Consider the following 12,970-nt stretch of genomic DNA (forward strand, 5'->3'; position numbering starts at 1 on the left):
AGCCACAAACACATACAGCTCTGCTGCACGTATATTATATCCAAAATCACACATACTGCTCTGCTGCACACCCATTATGCCCACAAAAACACAGCTCTGCTGCATGCACACGACTCAAACAGCAGCTTTCCATATCCTTCCTCACACAAGTTTTCACATAACAACGCCTGACTCCACCCAGCCATGTGACTGGTCACATGACCATGACATCACTACGGTTCCTTTAGAAACAAGGATGCAGCAGCATACCATGTCTGGTGCAGCCATCACACGTGCAGTCTGTAAATGAAGGATATATGCTGATACATCTGCCTGCACTAAACATGGAGGAGGACAAGAGTCACATGACGAGGCGGATAGTAAACCTCACCCTGGAGATCCTCTGCCTGCTGACTGGAGAGGTGAGGCATGCTGGGAATTATATGTCACATGACCTCCGCTTTATCAATAAAACAGTGTTATGATGGAGAATTCTGTCACATGGTCTCAGTCCTAGCATCCGGGGTGCACCTTGGCCACGGTGCGTGGGAAACGTGTGAACCCAGACATAAAGAGGACCTGTCACCGCACGCAGCGCCGGTTTTAGACAAAGTGTGACCCTGGAAAAAAATTTAAAGTGGGGCCCCAAATCCTGAAATATTGGACTAGCAGTTTGACAGAACTTTGTAGGCACGGACAGCGGTTGCAACCACAGCAGCTGAGTATAGACTGCCACATCATCTCTGTTAAGCCTTTCCACTGTAAACTGCTGATCCTGCAGCCTCTTTGGGTATGTTCACACACAGTATTTTCTGTGCTTAAAAAAACTAATGCAGAATCCGCATCAGTTTTTTTTGGGGATGTGTTTTTATTCTGACTAATTTTATAAAACATTTTGATGCAGTTTTGGCATGGATAGCAGTGAATGGAGATAATGCTGCGCATGCACACTGTAACGGGGGACCTGTGGATGTCACACTGTAACGGGGGACCTGTGGATGTCCCACTGTAACGGGGGACCTGTGGATGTCACACTGTAACGGGGGACCTGTGGATGTCACACTGTTACGGGGGACGTGTGGATGTCACACTGTTACGGGGGACCTGTGGATGTCACACTGTTACGGGGGACCTGTGGATGTCACACTGTTACGGGGGACCTGTGGATGTCACACTGTTACGGGGGACCTGTGGATGTCACACTGTTACGGGGGACCTGTGGATGTCACACTGTAACGGGGGACCTGTGGATGTCACACTGTAACGGGGGACCTGTGGATGTCACACTGTAACGGGGGACCTGTGGATGTCACACTGTAACGGGGGACCTGTGGATGTCACACTGTAACGGGGGACCTGTGGATGTCACACTGTTACGGGGGACCTGTGGATGTCACATTGTTACGGGGGACCTGTGGATGTCACACTGTAACACACGTGTGCCCCTGGACTGCCGCTCCCTCCCCATTAACTATAATGGGGGTGGGGCGGAGTTCCGACGGCAGCGCACGGTGAGAGGCAGACATGCAGTACTTTTAGTCCGGCTGCCTCTCGCCATGCGCTGCCGCCGGAACTTTGCCCCCGCCCCCATTATAGTCAATGGGGATGGAGCGGCAGTCCGGGGGCATACGTGAACTAGCAGCAGGACGAATCAGGCAGGCTGTTCCATTGGGTGAACAGCCTGTCGGATCCGTCCTGCCGCTAATATGAAAGTACCCTAATAGGAGGGTCCTAGGAGCTCCTGCAGTCCAGCAGCTGAGGTCAGAGCCTGTGGGTTGGACACAGCAGAGGGCCCAGTCATCCCAGTCTGACGTTTGGTCCTTGCAGCCTGGAGCAAGTGAAGGAAAAGGATGGGGGGGCGGAGCTATGATAGCTCCACCCACAGAGAAAGTCCTGATGCCAGTCTGTGGATAATGCTGGCCTGTCATCGAGCTCTGGTGTGTGCGGAGGGTGGGGATATAACTTAAGGTAAGTATCTAACAGCGTGGGGCCCTGGGCAAGTACCCTGTTTGCCCCCCCCCTAACGCCGGCCCTGACCGCACCATTCTTTAGTAACTATCATTCCTAATGTAATAATAATTGTGGAGCATCTATTCTTATGACTCTATGTTGGGCCATTCCTGGATTATTCCTGCTAGAAGTTATGATTGCATTACCAGCAGTTTACAATGAAGATCCATCTGTGTTACCAGTTGGAGCTTTGTCCCTGCACAGTCTAACTCTATCCAATCAGTGCTGCCGGTGTAAGACTGTGCAGGGACACTCCCCCAACAGGTGACACCCTCCTGGACCTTCATTGCAAACTGCTAGTAATTCACTCTGAATTTCTAGCAGGAATAATAGAGGAATGGCACAACATACAGCCATAAGACTAGATGTTCCAGAATTGTAATTACATGGGAAATGCAAGTACGACAGACGTGTCAGGAGAGGTGTCCTGTTTAAAGGGATTGTCTCATCAGGGACCGCTCTTTCAGAAAGAAGCCTTCTTGGTGAACAGCTGACTGCTGTAGACAGTGCGGTCGCCATTATTACACAGATTCTGTACATTGTGGCTCATAGAGGGGTATCCAAAGCTGGCTATGCTCCTCTACAGTGTCTATATGCAGTGAGCATATCTGCAGGATATTCTGTAAATGTATGATTGATGCAGGTCACCCCTGTGGGACCTGGATCTGTCTAAACACCAGGGCCAACAACCTAGTAACTGCTTGGATGGAGCAATCAGAGGGGTTGGGGCTATGGAAATAGACAAGCAGGCTGTGGTACGCTGTTTCAGTAACTCCCATTCACTTCTATGGGAGTTGAAGAAACAGTATAGTACAGCCCACCTGGCTGCCTGTGTAGTCCTGGCCACCATCTCAAGGTGGGACAGGGCCAGGGATTTCTAGTTCTATCCTGTAAATATACCACTAATATCTGAGATAGAAATAACCCTTTAATAAACCAGGAGAAATGTACTTGTTTCACATGATATGAGCAGTAATATAGGATTAAGGCCTCTTGCACACGACCACATGTCTTTTGCTGTGTTTTCTGCGGTCTGTTTTTGTTACCGTTGTGTTTCAGTTCCGTTTTTCCGCAAAAAAAAATCTCTTTGTATGGTTTCCGTATGCGATACGGATCGCAAACTGAAACATTAAATTTGCAATCATTACTGTAATGTACAGTAATGTTTGTAAACAGTAAACACATGGGCAAAGATCCACAAAATCCGGATGACATACGCATGTGTTCCGTATGCATTCAGTATTTTTGGCGGACCCATTGACTTGAATGGAGCCACGGAATGTTATTTGCTGACAATAATAGGACAAGTTCTATCCCTTAGTGGAACAGATATACGGAAACGGAATGCATATGGAGTACATTCCTTTTTTTTTTGCGGAACCATTAAAATAGAGCCCACAAGAGCGGAAAAAAGAAACGTTCGTGTGCAATAGGCCTAAGTATGACGACTCTTGGAGATTTCAGAGCCTGCTTTGACTGGTGACAATGGTTGGTATATAGGTGCATGTCTAAAGTAAATTTATTTCAGTAAATCGGTTCAAAAAGTGAAACTCATATATTCTATGGATTCATTACACACAGAATGGTCTATCTCAAGTGTTTATTTATTTTAATGTTGATGCTTACAGCTAATGAAAACCCCAAAATTAGAATGTTATATAAGAGCACTTACGGAAAAGTATGTACAGTACTGTGTATGCACTCAGTACTTGGTCATGGCTCCTTTTGCATGAATTACTGCATCAATGTAGCGTGGCATAAAGGTGATCAGCCTGTGCCACTTCTGAGGTGTTATGGAAGCCCAAGTAGTTTTGATAGCGGCCTTCAGCTCATCTGCATTGCTCGTTTTTCATCTTCCTCTTGACAATACCCCATAGATTCTCTATGGGGCTTAGGTCAGATGAGTTTGCTAGCCAACCAAGCACAGATACTGTGGTTATTAAACCAGGTACTGGTACCTTTGGCAGTGTGGACAGGTGCCAAGTCCTGCTGGAAAATGAAATCAGCATCTTCATAAAGCTTGCCAAAAGAGGGAAGCATGAAGTGCTCTAAAATTTCCTGGTAGGCGGCCGCGCTGACTATAGTCTTGTTATAACAGTGGATTAACACCAGCAGCTGAGATGGTTCCTCAAACCATCACTGACTGGGGAAACTTCACACTGGACCTCAATCAACTTGGATTGTGGGCTCCGGGACTTTGATTTCCAAATGAAATGCAAAATTCACTTTCATCTTAAAACAGGACTTTGGACCACTGAGCAATAGTCCAGTCCTTTTTCTTCTTAGCCTAGGTAAGACCCTTCTGACATTGTCTTTAGGTCATGAGTGGCTTGACTCAAGGAATACGACAGTTGTAGATCACGTCCCAAATATGTTTGAGTGTGGTGGCTCTGAAAGCACTGACTCCAGCCACAGTCCACTCCTTGTGAATTTCCCCCACATTTTTGACTGGCCTATTCTTAACAATCCTTTCAAGGCTGCGGTTATCCCTGTTGCTTGTGCATCTTTTTTTCTACCACACTTTTTCTTTCCATTAATATGCTTGGATACAGCACTCTGTGAACGGCCAACTTTTTTTATCAATGACCTTTTGTGGCTTACCCTCCTTGTAGAGGGTGTCAATGACTGTCTTCTGGACAACTGTCAAGTCTGCAGTCCTCCCCATGATTGTGTAGTCTACTGAAGCAGACTGAAGGACCATTTAATGGTTTAGGAAACAGTTGCATGTTTTGTGTTGATTAGCTGATTAGAATGTGAGTCTACAATACTGAACTTTTTCACAACATTCTAATTTTCTGAGGTACTTTCTTTTGGGTTTTCATAAGCTGTAATCCATAATCATCAACATTACAACAAATAAACACTTGAAATAGATCACTCTGTATGTAATTAATCTTTATAATATATGAGTTTCACTTTTTGAATTGAATTACTGAAATAAATTAACTTTTGATGATATTGTAATTTATTGAGATTCAGCCTCACATTCCATAATCATAATCCATGGCTCTAGACGTTGTAATATAAGATTACTGTATCTAGTTCCCACCAAAATGTCTAACCAGATCTGTATGTAAAGGGAGAAGTAGTACCATTGTATGGAGAAGAATTCATGTATGCACCAATAGGTATACCATTCCATCGAACAAAGCTTAGTGAGGTATCAAGACAAGTATCTATGAGATATTACCTGACCCTCTAATTTTCCTAGATCTACGTACCCATGAAGATGTTTGGTCATCATGTGAACAACCATGTGTCAACAGGCAATAAGAGGAACAAGGACTCCATTGTAGTGCCACAATCTCACAAAAATGAACAGAGGATCCTAGACCTCACCAACAAGATCATTGAACTGCTGACTGGAGAGGTGAGTGCAGCTGGGAATGCTGGGAAATGATAAAGTAATACAAGGGATGATGTGTCTGGATAATGACTGTATAGTTGTATATGTTAGATTTCTATAAGGCATCAGGATGTCACTGTCTACTTCTCCATGGAGGAATGGGAGTTCATAGAAGGACACAAGGATCTGTACAAGGACATCATGGTGGAAAATCACCAGAACCTCACATCACCGGGTAATAGACCTAACTATATGCCCACTTCCTCTGATGAATTCTATACAACCAATGTATCCAGTGATTGTATGCCTCCTACAGACAGGTCCAGTAACAGAAATACACTGGAGACATATCCCAGTCCTATCTATCATGAGGAAAATCATAATATCCTACAGAATGACCAGGTAAATGGCCATTCACTTCACACAAGACATCTTGTCATCCTACCACCACCCCATTAATATATACATTGTGCCTGATCTCACCTCCTGGATGACTTTTGATTTTCTATGTTCCTAGAATCTGAACATTGTTGTAGTGGATATCTTACCAGCCATGGACGATGGTGCAGATACTATGTGTCACCAGCAGTGCACAAATGAGGAAGTCTCAACATACATCAGCACGGGTGAGTACAAGCAACTACAGGCATCTTCATTCAAGCTGGCCTTAGAAATAACATAGGTGTCTGCTGAATGACAATTTGACAACTACCTTCCTCATCCACATGAACATGCAAGCTCAGTGAAAAGGATGTTATTTTAATAACGGTGGAAGAGATATGTGGCATACTTGACAAGCCCTGTCCATATACCCTATTAAGACATGTGGTCATTACAGAGGAGGGTTCCTAATGGAAGGACTCAGTTTGGCCATGTATTACATGGTCATCTATTTATATGGAGGGACGCCATCCCTTATAAGTATCAGTTTGATAAATCCGCTTCCTACAACAATAAACCATGGATCGTCCTACAGAACTTGTGCAGCATGGTACTCTGTAGATTGGTATATTGGTAGGGTATGCCATTCTTGCTAATGGTTTTTGGAGAATAGACTAATAATAGTAAGTTGTAGCTACCAAGGAACCTGGGTAATTAAAACTATTAGGCTAGTAACGTATCTGCAGTGGAGGTTCCTGCAGTATTGCAGCAATATATTGTCCAGCAAAATACCGTAATCGTAATGGATCTCATTTTAGTCGGTGGGATCCAGTGAGTGAGGTTGGTGTCATGCATATGCTAGATTGACTCTGCAGCTTTTCTGTGCATATACTGGAACAGAAGAAGTGAACAGCCCTGCAGATGTGAACCTACCGTTACAGGTATTTCTGCATGTCACAGTGGCTAAACCTGGATTACAAATTTGTTGCACTGCTAAGCACTTTTATCCAACGTTACACCACCTTTTGGCTTATCAAGCTGGAAAATGAAAACAGGCTTAACTAAGTGCAGGGGGTTAATGTTGTTACCATACCACCATGCAACTTATAGCACATTTTAAGCCACATTTTAGGTGCAATCACAAAAAAATAATAAATTTGTATTATTTTACAACAGATGGGCACAGAAGAGAACACGAGCCTGGTATGAACCCAGTTTACTGCACAGACCACAAAACAGAAAAGAGGGACATTCCGGACGATGGACAAAACCCTACAAGCGACAATACACATCTACTACTCCCCAACGGACATATATTATTTGGATGCTTGGAAAATGGGGGTAGTCTTCCTCTTACCTTAGTAGATGGTTTACACTATGCTGCTAACATAACCGAGAACTCTTTCCATTGCTCTGAATGTGGCAAAAGCTTTGTTGCAAATTCTCAGCTGTTGAGCCACCAGAAGTGTCATAAAAAGGTTAAACTCTATGGTTGTCAGAACTGTGGGAAATCCTTCACACAAAACTCCTTCCTCATCAAACACCAGAGAATACACAAAGGCGAGAGACCATTTGAATGTTCTGAATGTGAAAAGTGTTTCAGAAAACGTTCAGATCTGATCCGTCATCAACGGATCCACACAGGAGAGAAGCCTTATTTGTGCCAAGAATGCGGAAAAGGCTTTAATCAGAGGTCACATCTTTTGAGACATTATAGAACTCACACAGGAGAGAAGCCATTTTCCTGTTTAGAGTGTGGGAAGTGTTTTACAAACACTTCGAGTTTGGCTGCCCACCAGAAAGCAGGGGGACATGAGTAACGCAGGCGGAGTGATGGAAATGTTCTAGGGAGAGCAACTGTCCTCTAGATCTGATGAATTGCTTGGGAGACAGGGAATTTATTTTAGGCTACTTTCACACATGTGTTTGCCTTTTCCGGCAGGTGTTCTGCTAGATCTGTGCTACCACAAGTCCACCGTGCCACCTGGAGTCTGGGGTGGGTCAGGAGTCTGGCCGCAGTACAGCAAACAAGCCGAGATGGCAGGACAAAAACTGCAGCGCGCTATAATTTTTGTCCGGCTGCCTCTCGGCATGTTTGTCGCATTACAGTGAATGGGGTCGAAGTGGACTTCCTGTGGCACGGTGGACTTGCGGTAGCACAGATCCGGTAAGCTGTTCCTCCGCCAGAAAAGCCTGCTGGAAAAGGCTATCGCAAGTGTGAAAGTAGCCTAATTTCAATGTGATAACAATATTTTGCATGAGTTTTAGCATTTCTTTTTTAAATATCAGACCTTATGTGTATGTGCATTCAGATGTGCAAAGAGTAACATAGTACGTAAGGCTGAAAAAAGACATTTGTCCATCCAGTTCGGCCTGTTATCCTGCAAGTTGATCCAGAGGAAGGCAAAAAAAAAAAAACTGAGGTAGAAGCCAATTTTCCTCACTATAGGGGAATAAAAACTTCCTTCCCGACTCCAATCAGAATAACTCCCTGGATCAACGACCCCTCTCTAGTAGCTATAGCCTGCAATATTATTACGCTCCAGAAATACATCCAGGCCCCTCTTGAATTCCTTTATTGTACTCACCATCACCACCTCCTCAGGCAGAGAGTTCCATAGTCTCACTGCTCTTACCGTAAAGAATCCTTTTCTATGTTTGTGTACAAACCTTCTTTCCTCCAGACGCAGAGGATGTCCCCTCGTCACAGTTACTGTCCTGGGGATAAATAGATGATGGGAGAGATCTCTGTACTGACCCCTGATATATTTATACATAGTAATTAGATCTCCCCTCAGTAATCTTTTTTCTAAAGTGAATAACCCTAATTTTGATAATCTTTCAGGGTAATGTAGTTGTGGTAATGTAGTTGTAATGTAGGACCCTCTCCAGCTTTGCTATGTCTGCCTTGTTTACAGGAGCCCAGAACTGTACACAGTACTCCATGTGTGGTCTGACTAGCGATTTGTACAGTGGTAGGACTATGTTCTCATCACGGGATCTATGCCCCTTTTGATGCAACCTATTATCTTATTGGCCTTGGCGGCAGCTGCCTGACACTGGTTTTTGCAGCTTAGTTTGCTGTTTATTAAAATTCCTAGATCCTTTTCCGTGTCAGTGTCACCGAGTGTTTTACCATTTAGTATGTACGGGTATTCCTTCCCATGTGCATAACTTTACATTTGTCAGTGTTAAACCCCATCTGCCACTTATCTGCCCAAGCCTCCAATCTATCCAGAGCCCTCTGTAGTAGTATACTGTCCTCTTCAGTGTTAATTACTTTACACAGTTTAGTGAAGCATGAAGTGCGAAAATAGATATTTTACTATGCAAGCCTTCTACAAGATCATTAATATATTGAAGAGAATAGGGCCCAATACTGACCCCTGAGGTACCCCACTAGTGACAGTGACCAAATCTGAGTGTGTACCACTAATAACCACCCTCTGTTTTCTATCATTGAGCCAGTTACTTACCCACATACAGACGTTTTCTCCCAGTCCGAGCATTCTCATTTTATATACTAACCTTTTATGTGGTACAATGTCAAATGCTTTGGAGAAGTCCAGATATACGACATCCATTGATTCGCCGCTGTCAAGTCTAGAACTTACCTCCTCATAGAAACTGATTAAATTAGTTTGGCATGACCGATCCCTCATGAAGCCATGCTGATATGGCGTTATTTGCTTATTTATGTTGATATACTCTAACATAGCATCTCTCAGAAAACCTTCAAACAGAGTAAAAGGGGTATTCCAGTAATTACTTTATATCTAATGCCTGCAGCCTGCCTCCTGAAACAGAAAATTCACACAGTGCCTTGAAAAAGTATTCATACCAGTTGAACTTTTCCACGTTGCACCTAGAAACCTAAATGTATTTTATTGTGATTTTATGTGATAGACCAACACAAAGTGTGAAGTGAAAAGAAAATGTTACATGGTTTTCAAAATTTTTATTAAATAAAAATCTGAAAAGTGTGGCATGCATATGTATTCAGCCAAAGTATTCAGATAAAAGGCAGTGTGACCAATTGCCTTCAGAAGTCACCTAATTAGTAAATAGAGTCCACCTGTGTGTAATTTATTCTCAATATAACTACAGCTGTTCTGTGAGGGCCTCAGAGGTTAGTTAGTGAACATTAATGATCAAACAGCATCATGAAAACCAAAGAACACACCAGACAGGTCAGGAATAAAGTTGTGGAGAAGTTTAAAGCAAGATTAGGTTATAAAAAAAATATCTCAAGCTCTGAACATCTCACGGAGCACTGTTCAATCCATCATCCGAAAATGGCACAACTGCAAACCTACCATGAAATGGCCGTCCACCTAAACTGACAGTCCAAGCAAGGAGAGCACTAATTAGAGAAGCAGCCAAGGTCTACGGTCATTCTGGAGGAGCTGCAGAGATCCACAGCTCAAGAGGGAGAATCTGTCCACAGGACAACTGTTAGCGACCATCAGTGAAAAACGCACAGAATCCAGATGCCTTCAGTTTTTCACGCAGACCACATTAATTGGGAACAGGGCTGTGTGAAAAACGCTAAATATAGAACATGCTGCGCTTTTTCCTAAACGCAAAGATGGTCAGTGAAAAACGCTGCTCATCTGCATATACTTATTGATATGGGTCAGGGTTCAGTCCAGATGTTGTCTGCTCGCAACATGCATCACATCTGAATGGAAAACTCTCTCTCATGGCCTTAAAGAGGACCTTTCACCGATCCTGACATTGTGAACTAAGTATACAGACATGTAGAGCGGCGCCCAGGGATCTCACTGCACTTACTATTATCCCTGGGTGCTGCTCCGTTCTCCTGCTATGCCCTCCGTTATCTTCGGTCACTAAGTTATGGTAGGCGGAGTCTGCCCTTGTTCTGCTGTAGCGCTGGCCAATCGCACTGCAGATCTCAAGGCCTGGGAGGTTATTTTCTACCGGAGGGCATAGTGGGAGAACGGAGCGGCGCCCAGGGATAATTTCTGTAATAATATTACTATATGGAAAATCCAAGGAAAATGTTTAAAAACAAGAAAACAAACAAACAAAGGAGTTAAAACTTATTTCATTAGCAGACCCATTACTTTTGGCCACATCAAGTCTGCATTTCAGCCTTGGCTCGGCTGTGCAGTGGCGCTACATTGGACACCTCCCCTAAATCTACATCTCCAAGCAACCATCAGTAAAACACGCATTGCATCCGGTTGCCTTCTATTTTTCAAGCAAGCCCCATTCGCTTCTATGGAGCTAGAGCGGCATGATAAACACACATGCTGCGATTTTTACTGAATGCAAAATGTCGCTCCTGTACACAGACTGATTGAAAAGAATGGGTCGGGATTTAGCAGGGATGCTATACGTTCACTACACGCATTGCATCTTGGCGGAAAACGTAACATGCAAGAAATCCTTCAAACTTCGCACAGATGAAAGAAATACTCGACTGAGTTTTGAGAGTAAAACAAAATCATCTATTTATACCTCATTCACACGTCAGTGTTCGGTCAGTGATTTCCATGAGTGCGGCTCTAAACACAGAACAGGAGCAGATCTTTCCCTTATAATTTATGTCTGCTGAGGTCCAATCCTGGTTTTGGCTCACAATCGCTGATGGAAATCACTGACGTGTGAGTGAGGCTTTAATGGCAGAGACTACTAGTTAAACAAAATGCTTTCTGGAATCATTTCTACCAAATGGAGAAACCAACTAGTGTTATTTTTTTCGCATTGAAGTTTAATGATGCATTGTTCATCTTTTGTTTTATTAATTATTATATAGTAATTTTTTGTACAATTCCCTTTCTGTGCTGATGAATTTAAAGATAACCTATCACATCTACTGGCACTGCCACTTCTGGGCTAGAATTCAGTATTTTTACAGTACTGACAGGGCAAACTTCATAGTATGCGCTAGCGCTGCAGGGGAGATATGCCCGACTCATGGCCCTGCTCTTCCCCACCTACTGCCCATGACAGGATTCTTTCCTATGCGTAACATAGGAAACTATTAGCAGTATTAAGAATGCTATTATTTTCCCTTATAACCATGTTATAAGGGAAAATAATATAATGATCGGGTCCCCATCCCGATCATCTCCTAGCAACCATGCGTTAAAATCGCACCGCATCTGCACTTGCTTGCGGATGCTTGCGATTTTCACGCAGCCCCATTCATTTCTATGCGCCTGCGTTGCATGAAAAACGCACAAAGAAGAGCATGCTTCGATTTTCACGCAACGCACAAGTGATGCGTGAAAATCACCGCTCATGTGCACAGCCACATAGAAGTGAATGGGTCCGGATTCAGTGCGGGTGCAATGCGTTCACCTCACGCATTGCACCCGCGCTGAAATCTCGTCCGTATGAAAGAGTCCTTACTGATCCTAACCAGACTGAGATATACCAGCCCCAAACTGGACAGATTCCTTGGTGTCATGACTTTGCCGATGGTCCTGATATTTTATCTACCGTAAAAAAAAAAAAATAACAAACAAACAAAGGAACGGTTTCTCCTGGATGTAAACCATCTGATGTGCCAGGAAACTTACTAACTGTGAGTACTCTTTCACGCATTCCGGCCATGTGTATGGGTTTCCAGTAGTGTGCACAATCTGATGTTGTAGTAGGTTCAGCAGCAAAGTAAAGTCTCTCCTGTGCAGGTAAAGGATCTCTTCCCTGAACTAGTTTTCAGGTTTTCTTGCTGGATCTTGGGTTTGTGGGTTATTGCCACCATAAGTTCTCTTTTGCTTAGTAAACTGGAACTTACTGGTAAATGTTTTCAGACAAACTTTACAAATGGTCCTAATGCTGCAGGTTTTTTATAAGCTGAAGGTCTTTGACTGGACAGATATCCATTACCACTTTTTATTGATAGATATGTCTTAGGAGTTTTTGCAAGACTGACAAGCTCAAGATTGTAGGCAGTGGAACTTTCACTATTAAAACTTATATGGTAGTGCAAGTGTATGGGCCTCTCAGCATCTGCTCTAGTGTGTTCAGGGGCGTAATGATCTCGGTCGCAGAGGAGAGGGGGCCCACTGCGCTCACATGTAATGGGAGTGCTCTGACGGGGCCCGGCATGAAGTACAGTGACAATGCTGGGCCCCGTCAGAGTGCTCTTCAAACATGTATATTATGTGCCCCGGGCACACAGACAAGAGCGGGTGCAGAGGCAAAAGGGGGGTGGGGAGCACATACTCACCTGGCTGTTGTCTCCAGAGTGAAGCAGGGAGCTCTCTCCGCACCCTGCTT

At 43.8% G+C, this 12,970-nt stretch overlaps 1 protein-coding gene across 4 annotated transcripts; it reads left to right on the top strand.

The window, feature by feature from the left end:
• The first annotated feature begins 230 nt into the window (after positions 1-230).
• Positions 231-8,171, top strand: LOC122939809 (oocyte zinc finger protein XlCOF6.1-like). 4 transcript variants are annotated; one of them, XM_044295976.1, is made up of 6 exons: positions 231-401; positions 5,201-5,359; positions 5,447-5,570; positions 5,652-5,737; positions 5,853-5,961; positions 6,893-8,171. In XM_044295976.1, the coding sequence occupies exons 1-6, from the start codon at positions 297-299 to the stop codon at positions 7,534-7,536; spliced, it is 1,227 nt and encodes a 408-aa protein (XP_044151911.1). In that variant the 5' UTR covers positions 231-296; the 3' UTR covers positions 7,537-8,171. The 4 variants fall into 4 exon arrangements, with proteins under 4 accessions (XP_044151911.1, XP_044151913.1, XP_044151910.1 ...); XM_044295978.1 differs by having other exon boundaries at positions 5,434-5,737; XM_044295975.1 differs by having other exon boundaries at positions 5,447-5,737.
• The last annotated feature ends 4,799 nt before the right edge of the window (positions 8,172-12,970 follow it).

Source organism: Bufo gargarizans, chromosome 6 (genome assembly GCF_014858855.1).
Source record: "Bufo gargarizans isolate SCDJY-AF-19 chromosome 6, ASM1485885v1, whole genome shotgun sequence".
Lineage (NCBI taxonomy): Eukaryota > Metazoa > Chordata > Amphibia > Anura > Bufonidae > Bufo > Bufo gargarizans.

Coding starts and splice junctions, on each gene's coding strand:
- LOC122939809 (XM_044295975.1), top strand. CDS start 297: ATGCTGATACATCTGCCTGCACTAAACATGGAGGAGGACAAGAGTCAC. Junction 402..5,200: donor TCTGCCTGCTGACTGGAGAG/GTGAGGCATGCT, acceptor TAATTTTCCTAG/ATCTACGTACCCATGAAGAT. Junction 5,962..6,892: donor CTCAACATACATCAGCACGG/GTGAGTACAAGC, acceptor ATTTTACAACAG/ATGGGCACAGAAGAGAACAC.